The following is a 17,671-nucleotide window of genomic DNA, read 5'->3' on the forward strand; positions in this document are numbered from 1 at the left end:
CGGCGGGCTCTGCCCGGCAGCCGGGACGGCGCGGGTGCCGCAGCCGCGGTAACCCCGGAGCCGCCGGGGCTGAAGGCTCCGCGCTCGCAGCCTCCTCTTCCTCGGGTGGTTCTTCTTCTCCTCCCTCCTCCCTCCCCCCTCCCTCCCTTCCCCCCCCCCGCCCCCCTCCCCGCTCGCATTTCTTCCCTGCACCTTTAAGAAGCACATTGCTCGCCGGTGGGATGGTGTGTGCTAAAGCTGCACAGAGGAAGTTACGCAGCCGGGATCAGGCACGGAGATAAAAGCTCCGATTGTGATTGAAAGTGAGAGCAAAAGGGATTTCAGCCTCGGCATTAACTTGCGAGGGGAGCCGGGGATTGCACAAAGCTTCTCCGGCCATCTGCCCTTGGGGGCCGGCGGCGCAGCGGCTGCCCGCCGGGCTGGGGGGGGGGAGTGGGTGTGTGGGTGGGTGGGTGGGTGTGCGGGGGGGTGGCGGGGTGCCCCCCGGCCCCGAAGTTCGCTGCTCCGCCGGGAGCCCCTCGCCGCAGAGCTCCCTCCCGGTAAGGACCTGCAGCGCCGAGCACCGGCTACTGGGGGGGGGGGGGGGGGGGAGCGGCGGGCAGCGCGCGGTGCCGGCATCTGCCCCCATCTCCCGAATACCAGCGTCGTGTCCCCCCTCCCCCCCCCCGCCTCCGAAGTTGCTCCGAAGCTCTCCCGGGGTCCCCCCCCCCGCCCGGGAGCAGCGCCGGCTCCCAACAACGGGATGGATTTTATTTTTCCTCTTCGGAGTTTGCAGGCGAGGGCTGGGAAGCCGGGGATGCTCACCGCACGGGGACGGCTCTCCGCCCGCTCTCCCTACTTTTAACGCAGCCCTAGCAGCCCCTGGAAGTCCTTTAGTGGAAAAGAAATCGGGGGCGGGGGGGGGGGGGGGGGACACGGGACATCGGTTTGCCCGGAGCCGGCAATGCGTTAAGGAGAGCGGCTGAAGGCAAGGGAGACTCTCGGGTTTTTGCGTCGGGAGCCCGGGGCTCCTTTGAGCTTTGCAAACGCTGTTGGTGGGGTTCAGCCTCCCGTCACAGCGCGGGCAGGGCGGGTGTTTCCTAACTTTGCTTTTAAGGGTGGAGGGGAAGGGATGATCGGCGTGGAAAAGAAGAGGAAAAACTCGCGCTTGATCGGGGGGGGGGGGGGGGGGGGGGGGGGGGGCGGTTGGGGTTTATTTCGAAGGCGACAGTTCCGAAAGAAAATTGAAAACTCCTTCACTGAGTTTACTTTCTGTTCTTAATTCCAGAGCAGCTCAGTTGTTGCTCAGTGTTGCCTCGTTATTTCAATAGGGTGTTAATCCAATAATAATAAAAAAGGAACCAGCTAAGTCAAGATACAATCTAATTTTGTGGTTTTAATACTCTGGCTGTCAGCCCCCAGTGATAGCTGAGTACTCTTCAAAGAAAACAAAGAGCATTGGTTCTATTTGTTCCCATGAACTGCAGTTTCTTAATAATACCAGGTGAGGCTTTATTTTCTAAGGATCAAACCAAATCAAGCAGGGCAAACCCTTCAATTCAGGGAGTCTCTCCCCCCGTGTGCGGTATGCTGGCTTATTTCAGAGCAACGTTCTGCAACTATTTCTGCAAAGGGACCGTACCGGCGAAGTGTTGCACCGCAGACTTCGCAGGGAACCAGCACGCCTGGCTGAGTGACTGACAGTAAATACGTTTTTCCGGCAAATTTTTATTTCCCTGGGAATCTATGACACTTAGCAAGCATAACAAGAAACTAATAGATATTATAGATCCTTTCTTCCTGGGTTTTTCCCTGACAGCCATTCAAGTGCAAGATACAATTGTTAAGGCTATGAAAATAGATCCATAAACTTGGCAGCACTGGACTCCTCATTAAAACTACCCTGCTTGTTTTCTGTACAATAGTGGAGTCTCACGCTCTCCGCTGTTATTAGGCACTTGGCCGCGACCGGCTCGATGTAATAATTAGGAACTGACTTGTTATAACTGAAAAGGCAGCTCTGATGTCAGCGGGACTTACAAACACTGTGTCACACCGGTTTATTATTTTTACTACATTTACTCATAATATAAAAATAGCAGCCAGTCTATTCTTTCTTTGGGAGTTTATTCAGGTCCAACGCAGCTATAATAGGCTCTTCTTTGAGAGCTGGCGATGAAGCATGAGAGATAGCTTCTCTTTTCTGAACTCATTCATCTCCATCAGCAATCTTTCACCCAAAAAGGGGGGAAAGGGAGATGGTAGCACAGCGATGTGAATCAATGCATCTGTTAACCTGGAGTTTCTGAGCTTTAGTAACTGAGCTTTATGAGAAAGCAAATACTAAACAGGCTGTTGAAGCAGACATCCCGAAATTGTGGAAGAAAAGTTGGGGAATCAAATAGGAAGGGAATTATCCAGAGCTAAATTTCTCTTCTGGATACGTGCCTCCCACCTTCTCTTATGAGATCTCCCTCCTGGGTCTAATGCTGAGAGAGGGTTTGACTTCTTTTTTTTTCCCGGTTCTTTGTCATTTTGTTTTGTAATTACTTAAGGGTTTTTATAGCTCTACTGGAAAGATGACAGAATTGCAGAAATGTTGCCCTAACCTGAAATGAATACTGAGAAGGTCACTGTTCTTTGTATTAGGTGAACCTTAAATGTTATTAGGACTTTAAATTGGTTTTTATTAAATGTTATTGTTCAGATAAATCATACATGGGGATGCTGGACAATGTATCTGTCTCCCCAGCTGCCTTATTTATTTGCTTATCTTTTTAAGACTATCAATTTGTCTGTCTGTCCCTGCTCTGTGTCTGCATATTCTCTGTCTTCTAATGACCTATAGCTGCTTCTTGATACTATTTGAAGACCCATTAGAGCTCTCATTGTCCTGCTGCTGTTACAAACCAGATACCTTAAAGAGGGCAGCGCTCCTCCCCATCTCCGAAACAGCAGAAGAGCCATAAGCATCTTACTATGGATTTCTTTTTATTAAAGTTGTATATCTCCCTTTTACAAAAGCCTGGCTTGTGGCTTGGGAAGCCCAGCTGAGGGCTGTGTCTCCTGGGGGACCCCTGTTCCTACAAGTCTTGTTGCTCCAACTGCCCCCCCCCCTTGCTCCCAGCTAATTTGTCTTTCGATTTGTTGCAGGTGCAGCCTGCTAATGAACTCTCCCGTTGCCCTGACCATGAAAGAGAGAGGAGACCTCAGGTAGCAGCATGGCTTGCAGCTGAAGGCTTGGGGAACTTGATGCTCAGTTGCCAAAAGGCAGAGTCAGACAGAAATCCTCGCCTGCGAGTGCCTCGCTGCCCCTGCAAGACACAGAGGGAGAAGCAGCAAGGCCAGCGCCGCTCCTGCCAACCCACTGACCAGCCAGCATCCTGCTGGGACCGCTGCGGATCTTGCCACCCAACGTGTTTATGTTGACACAACCATCCTTTGGGAGAAAGGAATTTTAGCTCCAAAGAGTCTCTCTTGTCAGAGTTGTACTGATGAACAGATGCTGTATTTATTTTATGTATTAATGTTCAAAAGCCCCAAGAATTATTTAAGGCAGATCACAGTTTAAGGCACTTTCCAGAGCGACGCATTTGCAGCAGACAAGAAGGTTGAGGAAAACCTGATCCAGCACCATCTCGCAGCCTCTCCAATTTACTCCTATCAAATTTCATCAGCAACTCAGAACTTGATCTTTCTATTGATTGACTGGAGTCACCTCTAGATATTTTCATGCTGATTTGGAAGCCCTTTCATACAATAAAAGGGGGGGAAAAAATGAGGTTAAGGAAGACTTTTGACCACTGATCAGCAACTCTGGCCAAAACTTTCCCAATCAAGTGATTTGCAAAGTTGGCTTCTGTGCCGAGAGAAACTTTCCACATCCAAATACAGCGTGCAGAGTGGGATCGTTCCTGTTACTGTCTGGATCTCCTTAGACTGGATCATTTTTAGATGAGGAGTTTCCATGCTGATCCCGAGAGCAACCCCTAGCCCAGTAGCTGCCTTCCTCGGGACTCTCGGCACTGCCCTCGCCCAGGGATCCCACGCTTGGCCGCAGCTGCCATGCTCTACCTGGTTGCTCTCCTCTTGCGCTGTCTCCCCTTGGCCATGGGACAGTATGACATTTGCAAGTCCTGGGTGACCACGGACGATGGCCCGTCATGGGAGTTTTACGCTTGTCAACCCAAGGCCATGCGGATGAAGGATTACGTGACAGTACGGGTGGATCCGGCAGGAATCACTTGTGGGGACCCGCCGGAGAGATTCTGCACCCATGTAAGTGTTTCCCTCCTTGTTTGATGTGTTATAACAGACTCTGCTTGCAGGTGACCAGAGGCAGCGTCCTGCCGAGATGCCGTTATAAGGGCATTTGGGTTCAGGGTGGCAATGGTGGTTGCTGCCTTGAGCTCTCGGTCTCCCCATCTGCAAAATGGGGAGAAGGTGTCCTGCCCATCCCGGTGCTGTGCCGACGAGAGGTCGGCCCTAGAGCAGGGATGGTGCTGGCATGCTGAGGGGAGGGTGAGGAGTAGCCAGGGTGGGCTTAGCAAGTCCTGGTCTGGGGTGGTAAGGTCTGGGTTTTGGAAAAGCTCTGCCCCCAGCGAGCACGCAACCTGAGCTGCTCTGAGCACGTCCCTCTGCTTGCTAAAGTGCGTGGGGTGTGTTCACCAGTCCCATCCCAAAAGGCTGCGCCGGCACCGGGGTTTTATCAGAGGTGGGTGCATCGTCTCAGCACGAGTAAGAGCAAGGGGCAGGGCGGTGGAGGCCAGTGTGGCCTCGCACACCGGCAGCTCAGGCAGTCGGTCTGACAGCCACGAGTTTCACTGAAGTCCCTGAAAACGCAGCTCTCCCTCTCTTCTAGCCTCCACATGAAAAGACTCTCTGGACAGACACTTGCCCTTGTAGTTAAAATCTCTAACTTATTTTCTCTTAAATATTAATCATTGCATTTCATTCCGTGCACCACAAAGCTCAGCAGGAACATTTGATTTATAATTCACAAGGCTTTACATTGCTAAAACGAGTTCGGGGGTCAAAGCAAAAAGCAAAACAGCATGGCTGTAACATCCCCTCCCAAATGTCCTCCAGGAGCGGTCTGAGCACACATTTAAGGCACAGTGACCAAGCCAGTCCGTGCTGACAGGGTTTCTACTGGGGTGAGCACTGGACAAGGAGTATAGTAGCCTATTACCTGTAATGAGAAGGGGAGTTTTCCTCCCTCTAAATCAGTGGAAGAGGGGACAGGAGTGCCAATTTCTATTGCCAGCATTAGCCAGATTCAGATACCCCACGCCTCGGTTCCCCACCTAGAAAATGCAGGTACACGTAGAAAATACCCTGGGCCCAACCCACTCAGGGCACCTCTTGAAAATCCAAGAGAAAGGTGCTGCTTTGATACCAGGAGATGCCAAACATTTATGACCATCAGAACATGCCATCACTATTTATTTACCCAGTTCTCCCCAGCCTAAGGGGTCTCATTAGTACCAGGGAAGATACTTTCACTAATTCCCGATAAGTAGCAGCTTTGCCTTTTAAAAGATTATTTGAAAAGAAAGATTAAGTCAAAGGTTGCAAATGAAACAGTTAACTATTGATGGGTCAGCCTGGATTTCCATTTATCTGACTGGCTGCAGAAGGATTAAAAGGTGAACCCCAGATTGCTTTCTGCTACATTCACTGCAGCTATTTGCAAACGCTTTCTGGCTAAGGATGCTCCAGACTTCAGTTCCACTGACCTCCAAGGAAGCAAATGACACAAACTGCAATCAGCGCTCTACATCTCTTGATTCAGTCAATACTGAGCTAAAATCTTTCTATTCTGGGCACCAGCAGTATTTCCTCGTAGCGTACGCCTGCCATGTGCTGTAACGCTCGCAAACACCGTGAACAGCCATGAATGGGAGTTACAGAAATGCAAAACATGGATTTGCCTTCCTGTCCCTGCCTCACCCCGGGGTACGCGCCTGACCCAGCATTCATCTCCCGACACAGAAACCGGCATTCACGGCAACGTCCCCGAGCAATTCCCTGATGAAGCATCAAGCTAAGAACAGGAGTAATATATTGCAAGTTATTTTTTTAGATTTTTGGGAGAGGTTTATGAAATCCCACTGTATTCATGGCCCTTTCTCCCCCATCTTGCACCAGCGCTGTCCTCTCCAGAGGATTAGAGAGTGTTAAAAACAAAGCAGATGAAGGGCAGCCCTGCTGAGGCGAGCAAGGAGCCCACCCAGCACTTAGTGCGCAGAGTAGGAGGTGGCTGCAGGAGAGATCCAGGCTCCAGTTCAGCCTGAGGACTTGAGCTGTGTGTGCCAGGAGGCCATCAAAGTAAATTTTCATGGCCTCTGTCACAGAGAATGACACGTGGCCATTTACTGTTGAGCATCCCCTTATGGTCAGTAGAAAGTGGAATCAGCAAGAAATGGCCTTTCCATCGCCGGTCCTGGGTGGTGACTTGACACCTATTGACATGCAGAGAGAGGCGAGCGGAGCCCGCAGGGGATGCAAGCGGAGTTTTGCTACCCCTGCGCAAAGGAAGCGCTGGGCAAAAATCAATGTCGCTGCCCACCGATCGTTACAACCTCCGAGCCCCGGCCCTTGGTGCGAGAGGGGAGGGTTAGCGACTCGCATGAACCCTGCGCAGCTCCTTGCCTGCCAGCCTGCTCGGATGCCTTTTGGTGTCCTGTTATCCTTTCTCTTCAGGTTTTAATTATTTTTATGTAACAGGTGGGTTCTCGTAGGAGCCTGGCTTTCCAGCAGAGAAGTTCTTACAGCGACTATATTGCTTTCTTAGGTGTCTTTCAAAACAGCAGGGTACTGTCCGTGCAGTTAAACTAACGTTACTCAGAATTAAGCACAGCCTGGCAGGACGCCTGCACTGCTCAGACAACTGAAATCAAAATTAAAGACACACAAACGTCCCTCCTTGCTTAAGGCAGCCAGACAAGAGGGAGCGGGACGATGTCCCCGTGCGGGGCATCGCTGTGGGCAAGCAGAGGGGGAGAGCCCTGGTGAAAGTCAGCACCGTGTAAGACAGGGAACGTTTCCTACGAGGCTGTACCGGTGCCAAGGAGGCATTGCACAGCCTGCAGGATCGCACGCTACGGTTTTAACAACTTTGAGCAGCGCTCAGAGAGTTCAGCAAAAGGAGGTGTCTGGGGGATTGCAGGAATTATTTGGAGGATTGTCTTTTCTGTTTTACAGCAATTCTAGTCGCATCTGGCTGCTCCCTTCTGGTTGGGAAGCATTTTACTGCTTATTAGAGTCGGGGGTTTTGCTTTTTCCACAGTTCCTGAACCTTCTCCTATTCATGTCAATGCCTTTCTGGCAGGGTCAGCTGAAAAATGAATTGTACTTTCCCTTGTGGCAGGGCAGGGGGAGTGGTGGGAGCAGGAAGACAGATGGATAAGTAAATAAAAGCCTGAATGAATCTAAAAGCGTGACTGAAGACTAATAGGGAACAGATCTTTTAACCAAGGATGCCGAGGGAAGGGTGAAACTTCAAAGATCACATCCAGGGCATGGCACAGGGCAGCTAAACGCGGATTTCAAATGAGCGCGGTTTGCAGGACAGGCATGGCTGGGGAACGGCAAAGCTGCGCAGGCTGTGTGGGGCAGAGGGGAGATGTGGCGTGACTTCACCATCCCACCCTCCTGGGGAGGAGGAGGAGGATGGCACAGCTGGGCAGGGTGCTCCCAGGTATTGAGATATTCCGAGATGCTGAAGCGCTTCTTTGGTACTGAGCAGGCACCTTTGAGAATTTCACTTCCAAGCGTTGGTATTTTGCACACATGATAAAAAAATATGCAGGTTTTGTGGGCAATTTACACATGGGGCGGGCAGCAGGGAGCAAGCAAACACCAAAGCCAGGGTCCCTGCTCCAAACAGGTTTGCAGCTCAAGGGGTTTCCAAGTCATTCTAGCAAAAGCAAGGTGGGGCGTACAGGAGAGGTGTCCGGAGCAGACTGCCTGCAAGCCGACGGCCATCACGTAATGGTTTCACTGCTCCTTGACACCCCGGTGGGAGCTGCCTGCACCCGGCCGGCGGCACAGGGAGCCCAGCTCACTGCTGGGATGGGAGCCCTTTTTTTTCCCCCCAGAGGTGTCGAGACAGTATTTCTTGTTCAGACAACGCTCTTTGATGCAGGGCCGAGCTCTTAGCCCATATTGATGGGTCAGGGGTATTTTTATTTGGCGTCAGCATTGTTTCATCAGCTAATAGAGCTTGTTGATTTTGGCACAGGTACATGAAAGGAAAAGGCTTTATTTATTCATTACACATTCAGCCAAATTTGATGTTTAGTTTAATTCTTAGCTAAACTTTTCTGAATGACATGTGGTTATAAGGCTTGTACTAAAGAACTATTTCTCTTAGTAGACCGGGTGCTAAAATTGGAAAAAACAGACAAATTTTGGGGCACAGAAACCCTTTTCCCTACATTCTTAACCCATCTCATACCACTCTACCCAACCATATCTTCATACCCCTGTTTAGTTTTAATCATCCCCAAACCCACAATCCTTTGTTTGCACCTAAAGTCAAAGTTTTTAAAGTAAGAAGGAAAATGGAGTTGCTTCAGAGATGCTCTTCCAAAAGCATTTGTAAAGATGCAGTGTGATCTGGTGATTAAAGGATGGATTCATCCCTTCTGGTACCCCGAGCAGAGACAAAACCCGCAGCCCTTCCCCAGCCCACCCCTCTCAGGGAGGTCCCCGTGCTGCCCCTGCGCCTTGTTTCAGGTAGGAGAACCAGGGGGGGCAAAGGGCAAGGGGTCCTCAGCCCTGTGACCGCCCCGGGCTTCAAGGGCAGCCTTTGGGCTGAGCGGAGCCCGTATACAAGTCAGATGGAAAAATCCTTTCCAAGAAAAGTGGATGTTCTCCCTCCTCTTTGACTAAATCAGCACTACCCACGCTGTTGGTTGCAAACCCATCCTTGGCCTTAGCAGAGGGCTGGGAGTCAGAGCTCCCCTTTGCCCTTCCATATGGGACCTATATGGCATTGGGGACAATTACTTTGCCTTTATGCCAAAATTCAGCAGCACAAGAAATCCACTCTCCGCTGTCAGACTGCCCATGACAGGGTTGTGGGGACAGAAAGCCACACCTTTCTTTTCACATCTGTAAAGTGCTAACAGCCCCCCTTTCCCCTTGAGCTCTCCAGTACATTACATTAACATCTGGAAAATACTGTCCTTTCCTTTGAGGGGAGCCTGGAAAAGGCAACTGCTGCCATTTCCATCCGGCTGAAGGTTTCCCTAATCCACATCATGGCATTGCTTTCGAGCGTGGGAGAAAGGGCTGGGGCCTTTCGGTTTTGTTCCCACCCTTAAACACTTCTCAGCATCAGGGTTGCTGCAGAGAACACTATTTGAAGTCAAGATCAATGGCTCCTTGCCCTTGGGGCCGGACCCTTGGATTGCATGTTATTAGCTGCTCAGCAAATTACATACTACTCCTCTCCTACCACAGAGGCTACTCCGGAGTGCGGCAGGACCTCGGTGTTATAAAAGCAGAGGCTTTACAGAAAATGAAAGAATACAATTCAGCTTTAAATTAGAGAGTGCTGAGCAAACAGGATTTCCCCTCACATTTTCTTAAATGCCCAGTTTGGGATTCATCTTGTTGTAAAGTGGGATGCTGCTCCCCTAACAAGGATCATTTCCACTTGCTGATGGAAAAGACACAGCGATAAAAATCAAGCTGTCAAGTAGATTTAATTGGTACAGCGAGCAGAAGGTTTACCCCCACCTTGAAAGAAACGGGGAAGAATAAACTGCTTTTAAGAAAAGCTTTGCTCTTCAAAGGGAACAGCGTCCAGATGGGAAAAGCTGGAGAGAACTGACTCTGAAGACTTGCTGGGGAGCGTGGCCAGAGCCAGGAGCGTAGCTCTTACAGCAGCTCTTACACTCACTCATGCACCAGCTCCCGGTATCACAGTTTTCCATAAGCAACTTTTGAAGCTGAAGGGATTCAGGGAAGTCCCTCCTATTTTTTTTTTTTTTTTTTTTAATTTTTATTGTCTTCTATAGCATAGATACGCTCTGCCGTTAAACTTTAAAAGGAATTCTCCCTGCAGTCAAGACTGCCTGAGTGGGAAGGAGTGCTCTCTTACCACGCTCTGGTTTTCCTAAGTGAAAGTCCAGTTTTAACCTTCGTTGAGCCCGATTACAGTTTCGGACCCCAAACCACCTTTTTACCATTGGGATTTTGAGGCGTGGGGTTTAGGCTATCCCAGCCCCATGACCCTGCCCGTTGTCCCACGCCAGTGACAGCCACGTCCCCACTGTTCCCCCTGTGGCAGCACTACGAGCTGCAGAGCCACAGTTGGTCGGACCAGTTCAGTGATCCGTCCGAAAAGCACCTCTGCAAAATGACCCAAACCACTTTGCTTTCTGCTCCCGCAGCAGCTGCGGGGCCGAGCACTTGGCTGCAGCGCTGCATGCAGCAACAGCTGGGTCATCTGCAGCAGCGACAGGCAGCAAACTGCAGAAGCGGGGTTGCAAAATCACGTACGGCACTGGATGGGCACCTCTCCCCCCCACGATTACTCTCTTGGGGCAGCACAGCAACGAGCAAGCAATCCTGATGTCCTCAATGGGGACCATCCAAGCTCCGCACCTGGCTCACGTCATTGTTTTGGAGAAACCAGAATGGAAACATGCCCGAGCAGCACCAAAACCCCTGTCCGCGAGTCAATCAGCACAACCCCTTCCTTCACAGCAGCCTCGTTTCCCCTGCAGCCCCCACAGCACAACCCAAAGAGCTCAACCAGAGGGGCCTTTAGGAGTGGCTGCCCCCATTCCCACCAGAGCCACGGGCCCGGCACCAGCGGCTTCACTGTTTTCTGCTGAGCTCAGCCCCACTTGCCAGAAGCATCCAGACCCCTGCATCCCACCGGGGAGGGGGACGGGGAGGTGAGGAGCCAGTGGTCACTCTGTGCGCATCTCACACCGTCCCTGCCCGGCGGGGTATGGAGCTTACAGCAACGCAGCGACAGCAGAGCGGTCCCGAGGTTAATGAATTCCTCCTCTGACCTAGATGGTGAGCTCCATCAAGCATGAGCAACAGCAGCTCGGCAATGCTTGGCTAGCAGAGCCCAAATTTCCGACTTGCCGGAGTTGTTATGCACGTGGGCTGTTGCTGACCTGCTTAGCGGGAGTTCTCCACCGAGATGGTGTGAACATCACTGCTGCTGCCACCCTCTCGAAGGCGTCCATCTCCTTGGGCACCCAGCCTGCAGTGCTGAATACGCCCCAGGCATTACTTGGGCAGTTCAATGCAGTACACAGGTTCCTGTGCTGGAAAACACCAAAGGGGCTTTTTCCTCTATGGACTGTGAAGCGCTGCTTGGTGACCATCCAGGAGATGTCTATGGGGAGAAGCTGATGCCTGCTAAGACCCACCGGCAAACGGCAGTTTGGACTGACAGCCTTCGCCCCAAGCAGATGTGCCATCCCCTCCCATGCAGCGCCTTAACCCTGCCTGCAGCCTCAGACGTGTCCCGTGAGGTCCCCGCAAGTCCCCCCATCTTTCAGGCAGGGTCACCGGGCCCCACAGAGGGTGCACGTTGCAGCATTGACCCCGCATCCGCCTTGCTCCACTGCCCCGACCTGCGCTTGCTCCAGCATTTGGCACCGGTGTCTCCGTGCATCTGCTCTGCGCTATGAGCAGGCAGGCTTAGGGAAACCTGCGGCTTTTGGCTCCGTGGGGGTTTCTCCATTTGCCACCTGACCCCGAGCAGGCTCCAGCCACGAGAGGGGACTGGCCGGGGCTGCTTTTCCAGGCATTCAGTGGGTGCAGGCACGCAGCCACGCAGAGCCACCAGGTTGGGTCTCATTCCAGCCGGCTCCCACCTCTCCCACTTGCTCACATCTGTGCAGAAGCCGCTAACACAGCAGCCTCCCCTCCCCGGAGCAGCTCCATGCACGGCGCCACGACTCCAGCCTCCGCCTCTGACAAGTCGCCTGGGAAGGCGAGCGTCAGCGTGTGATTAGAGCAGCGTGGTGACGGGTGCCCGAGCGGGCAGCGGGGTCGCTCACCCATGAGCGGTGCCGGGCGGCTCCAGAACCCACGTGCCCCTAGCCCAGGACTAGCACCTATTTTGCTGCATGCTCCGGCGTGAGCAATGGGTCTCTGTTCCCCCAGAGCCGAGCTCTGCGTGGATGCTGCCACCACTGTGTCCGGTCCTGCCCTCGGCACATCCACATCCCTTTTGGGGGAATATCCCAAAGGGAGAACTACCACAGATTCAACTGGTTTTTACACCCAGCCAAAGGGTTTGCGAGCCCCCATCCCCCGGCCGAGTCGGCTGCTTCAGCTCCATGGTGCTGCCATTAAGGGGGTTTGGGGGAGACCTCTAAAGGAGAGGATCGCAGTCCTGTCCTCGGGGACAGCCGCTCGCAGCAGCCAGGGCGCATTTCAGGCTGAGCACAGCACCATCCCAGCCACCAACAGGCACCTGCTGAAACGTTACCCTTAAAATAGAGCATAAAGCAGCCAAATACTTTGCATGCAACAGCAAAAGCAGAGTGCTTAATGCAGCAGACCCAGGAGCCCTGATAGGAGGTAGGGGGGTGGGTACAGGGGTATCCACCACCCAGCCGCGCTCCCCCCGAAAAGGCTTTGGGGGAGATCTGCACCCGCATTTGAGGACCGCGGCAGCGCCTCTGCTCCCTCCTCTTTTCCACCCCCAGCCTCCGCGTCCTGCCCTCCCCCATTCAAACTATCAGGGCCTCTTACAGAATAAAATATTAATAGCGTGTAGTGAGCCTCTCTGCAAAGGCTGCATGTATTGAGCTTACAAGGTGCACAAGCTTTTAGAGAGCAGGACACTTTTCCTACTTCCTAAGCATTTTCTTAGTCCTGAATCAATAATGCACTCGGAGCCCAGCACACAGGTCGCTGCTGTTGTGCTCCTGCTGGTAGGGGCTGCGGACATGGATACATCCCTGTAGCAAGATGCGAGGGCTTAATAATCTGGCAGAGTAGGGATGGGGCAGGATCCAAGCAGTTTAATTTGTAGACAAGCTTCAGGGAAGTGCCCTGGGAAGAGCAAAGCTTGCAACTCTTGGGTACAGAAAGTCCAGGCTCGGAGACAGGCTAAAAAGCAGTCAATGGGATTAAACGGCTGCGTCTTTGAACGTGTGCCCACAATTGCTGGCTGAGGGGTGTCTGGTTCATCAGCTTCTGATCTCAGGCTCTGGGTCACTCCGTAATCCACAAATTTGCAAAAGGAGCGGTTGCAGGGGTGCAGCCCCGGTGGGGAGGTGGGTGCGGAGGTGAGGCCAGGGCGCCAGGAGGGATGGGGTTAGAGCAGCTCACCGGGGGATTAGCAGTTCACAAAGAAAGAGCTGCTCAAAAATTATTCCATGAGAGGCCGGGCTGCAGGTGATGCGTGTGTGTGCCCAGCACAGATGAGATTATCGGCTTAGGAGTGGAATTTTCTGGGCGGCATTAACCCTTGTGTCACCCACAGATGGGCTGCACACGCGTCTTTCGGGACAAGGTGCTGGGCAGCGGATCCAGCAGCAGAAGCCGAGCTGCTGCCCGGCCATCCCGGGGCTTTGGAAATAGAAGTGCTGCCCCGAGGTCACCCTCCAAACGGCGTGCTTGGGGCCCTTCTTGGAGAGGTCACCTGTGGATGGGACTGATTTCAGTCTGGAGGTTAAAATTCATCGTGTCACCAGATTTTCTGACCGTTTATGGCTTAGCCAGAGTGGGCGTGAAGGGATTTGTGTCTGTGCACGAGCGGTGCCGGCTGCGTTGCGGGGGTGGACAGGTGACTTGGGTCAGTCCTTGTGCGTGACGGGCAGCATCCCCCTCCAGATCCTCCCTTTGCAGAGAGGATGCTTGCTGCCTGGATGTCAGCCTCCTGCAGAGGTTGTACCATCTACGGTGCAAAGATCAGTTCAGACCCTTTTCAGGGAGGTACTAAGCACAGACTATCGGGAGAGTTTCAGAGAGAGCATGGGGTGAGAGCGGAGATTTCCTTGACCCTCATGGTTTGTCTTGACCCTCACATCAAGATTGGGCGAAGGAGCCACTATTTTGCCCAGCTGCAGGTGCCTGGGGGAGCTCAATCTTCAGAAAGGTGGAGCCCCCAACGCTCCTGGTGAAGCCTGCTCCTGAAATCCCTCCCTGCCTCAGTTTCCCCACCTGGAGATAGGACATTGCACTGCTATTGCACGACCCTGTCTGGCGCTGTGATGTTTCCCCATGGCTGGTGGAGAGAAGGGCACAGTGCTGAGCTAGGATGAAATACAAACGAGATGCTTCTCGAATTCAGAAGCAGGCTGGAGGGGGAAGGGGAAGAGCAGCCGTGAGTAGGGGCTGAATCTCTTCTCTGGCGGAGAGACGGGCCCAAGGGAGCCCGAGAGCCTTGAACGAGCGGCGCGCTGTTCGGTGAATGAGTATCTGCTTCAGGCCAAAGGGAAGAGGCAAAAAGCAAAGCAAAATGTCTCGCTGAGCGCGTCCCGGTGTGTGCTCGCTAACAGCCATGCCGTGAAGCTGGCGGTGCCAGTTTCTGCTGACTCACGTTCTCCCCAATCCCACACGCAGGCAAAGCGCGTCCTAATGTCCGTGCCGAGGGGTGACCTTGCGCTCGGACAACCTCCGATCTGGGAGGAAGGGGAAAGAAGCGGAGGAGCAATCAATCCCCCAAACCACAGCTGGGGGGGAGATGGAGGGAGTGACATTCGGCTGAGCCAGAATTAGCAGCAGATCTGTGGAGGGACCCCATTTCCACCCTATTAATAATTCATTCCAGTTCTGCCTTTACCTGCTCATAAACAGCAAACAGCTTGTTAGTGAGGACGGTTTTCTCCCCCTTTGCTATCTCTGCCCTAATAAGAGCCCCTTGCAGATGGCTGGGGGGAGGGAAGCAGCGAGGGAAGGGCACACGAACGAGCAAACCACCCCACGAGCCCACCCTGAGCTTCCCAGCCCATCCCAGCCTTACCCTGTCCCCACAAGGCTCCCTGCCCCAGAGCCTGCTGCCTCCCAACCGGAGCTGCACTTCCCCTGAGGAGGTGAAGCTGCGAAATAATCCCTCACCGAACCGTGGATGTCTTGCCAGAACCTGCCTACACGCATGGACCATTTAAAAACATCTCTTTGGAGGGTTACCAAAGGGTAAGCGATGCACAAGGGCTCTGCGTATGGCTTGGGGCCGTGCTTGCTTACGGGATGTGCAGATAAGGGGTTTGCTGGAGCGTTCCCGAGCACCCAAGCGGCACGCCGGCAGCAGCCGCACAGGCGGCCCCTGGGAAAACCGGATCTTCTACTATATGTGGGAAATGAGAGCTTCTGGACTATCTAAAATACATATAACTTCACCAAAGTGGTATTTAAAAGAAAAAAAATAGGAGAAAACACATCATCTTGAAGAAAGCCATTAAGATTTCACTTTGAAAAGGCACATTTTGCATTCAGAGCACCCCTAGCATCTCCACAGTCTGACGCTGCAGCGCGTGGTCCCATCCAGGACCCCTCCCTGCATGCCAACAGGCATCCCAAAATGGCACAGGCAAAGCTGTCCCCAAGACATTTGCCGGGTTCGAGTCACAGCCGTGCTGCGGGGAAAGCCCGCTTGGGCACCGGGGGACGGGGTAATTAGTGCAAGAGGAGCAGACCCCGGCCAGGCAGCTCCGTGTGGCCTCCCCAGGGCTCCCGGCATCCCCCCACGTTCCCCGGAGCATCAAGTGAGGAAGGCACCGACCTTCACCCGGACTCACAGGGAAGGGCTGGTGTGGGGCTGTTTGGCTCGAGAAGGGCCTCGTATTTCTCCTCAATTATCTCCATGCTCCCAGCCATCTCTGCCAGTGAGTTATGCCACTTGCCAGCTGTTGGAAATAATCGCGGTAAATTAATTACGGTTGCTTCACCCCTCTGATCCCTCCCAGCCCATGAATAGAGTGAAAATTAATTGTCAGAGAGTATTTCCAGTTCTCTGGGAGTCCCATCCTGGCCACTGGCAGGTTATGGTTTATGCCCTGAAGCATGAGATTTAATTACCCACAAATGTTATTTTTGATCATAAGATCACCTTGTCTTTTCATAAATCTAGATAGAGCAGTTGACCCCTCAGGTCAGAAGCAGCAAGAGTGAAAATACCCTGTAATGACGTTAGGACGAGCCCGCGTTTTCTCCCGGGTAAATGCAATTCTGTTTGGGAAAAAGCATCGCGTCCTGAAGTGGTTATTGGAAGAAAGAACAAGGAAGTTTCCCGAAATGCACATCGCTGTGTGGCCCTTGTCAAAAATTTGTGTTGCGGAAAATAGATTTAACTCAGTATCAGTGGGGAGGATAAAGGCGGTTGTCACCGGAGCTGGGTCAGGGATGGCATCTTCCCTGCCCGCGGGTTATTTCCCAGTGCTGAGTCGCGGTGCTGACAGGCACCGGAGTGAACCCACAGCCCGGCCGGGCCGGGAACAGGGACGGAGATCCCTGCGAAGCCCCGGCAGAGCCAGGGAAGCCGGAGCAGGGGATGGAGGCGAAGCGAAGCCCTGCAGCTCAATCCCAGCGTGAATCGGGGGAACTCGGCTGAGCATAAAGAAGCAGGAAAGCAAACGCACCGAGACAATCGTTTCGGCTTTATCCTGCAGCCTCCTGAGCGAACAGATCCAGCTTGGTGCTGGACGGGAAAAGGGAGGGGGAGAAAATAAAATTTAGGGGGGGAATGTGTGCCAGAGCACCCACAGGAGAGGCAGGGATGGAGCGGGCTGGCCCCTGCTCCCCTCCGCAGGTTGGGGACCCCCGCTCTCCCACGGCCACCAGTCCTCCCCATGACGGACAGGTTGTTCAGGGAAGGGGAGGCTGCAGGACACCCACGGCTCGGTGGCACCGGTCCACAGCGGGGACATTAGCAAGGCAGGAGGGATCAAGTGCACGCGAGGATTTTGCCGATGCAGTTGTTTTGCAGGATCTGGTAGAAATTTGATACGAACTTGAGGACTTTGTTGCTGTGCGAGGCAATGTGGGGACCTTGTGAACCTCATCAGCTAACCTTTAACCAGAAAATAAAAGACAGCGTCGTAGGTGCCCTGCGATAAGCAGAAGGACCTTGGGATGCACCCGAGAGCTCCTTAAGCATCACAGCTGGACAGGGCGGGCGCTAAGGAGGGGATTGTCCCCTCCTGGGTGGAGGTTCAGACCGAGGTTTCCTCAGCCACGAATGCTCCTGAGAAGGGGGAAGGAGGTTTCTGTGCCGTCGCCTGCCCCACTGAAATCGCTCCAGCAACTGCCCGACTCACAGGCCAGCAAAACGCTGCTTCCGCGCAGGGATGTTTTTCCCCTGAATTACTTGTGCCATGCAGCAAAACTGGATGAAAACCTACAGATAAGGGGGGCAGCGCCATGCAAACCCTCCTCACCCACGGGCCCCTCCACCTCCCGCAGCGGTGGCGGGTGCCGGCTGCTGCTAACGGCCCCGTGTGGGCCGGGAGGGCCAGCCTTCGGTGGGCACCAGACCTTCTCCTGTCTGCTCCAGGAGCCTGGTCATTAAGCAGATCTCTCATTTCAGAGTCTGCAGGAAGCTCCTGTGTCGAGGGAGCCAGACCCAGCTCTTCAGGCTCTTTAGGCTACGGGGGGGGGAGATCAAACGGCCCCCAGTCCCAACCATCGTCAGTGCTTGCAGGAGAGCCTGGAGACACCCGAGGTCTGAGAGCTCTCTGGTTCACTTTGAGAGCCAGTT

General features: G+C 53.3%; 1 protein-coding gene across 3 annotated transcripts in view; it reads left to right on the forward strand.

Annotated features, from left to right (window-relative positions):
* The first annotated feature begins 246 nt into the window (after window positions 1-246).
* Window positions 247-17,671, forward strand: part of NTNG2 (netrin G2) — a 52,025-nt gene continuing 34,600 nt past the window's right edge. For 2 of the 3 annotated variants that reach the window (XM_076355525.1, XM_076355527.1), the window contains exons 1-2: window positions 475-539; window positions 3,133-4,257. In XM_076355525.1, coding sequence (XP_076211640.1) covers window positions 4,045-4,257 — 213 coding nt within the window. In that variant the 5' untranslated portion in view covers window positions 475-539; window positions 3,133-4,044. Of the gene's footprint in view, window positions 303-474; window positions 540-3,132; window positions 4,258-17,671 lie in introns of those variants that run through there. The other variant, XM_076355526.1, reaches the window with a different exon arrangement.

Source organism: Aptenodytes patagonicus, chromosome 18 (assembly GCF_965638725.1).
Source record: "Aptenodytes patagonicus chromosome 18, bAptPat1.pri.cur, whole genome shotgun sequence".
NCBI classification, from domain to species: domain Eukaryota; kingdom Metazoa; phylum Chordata; class Aves; order Sphenisciformes; family Spheniscidae; genus Aptenodytes; species Aptenodytes patagonicus.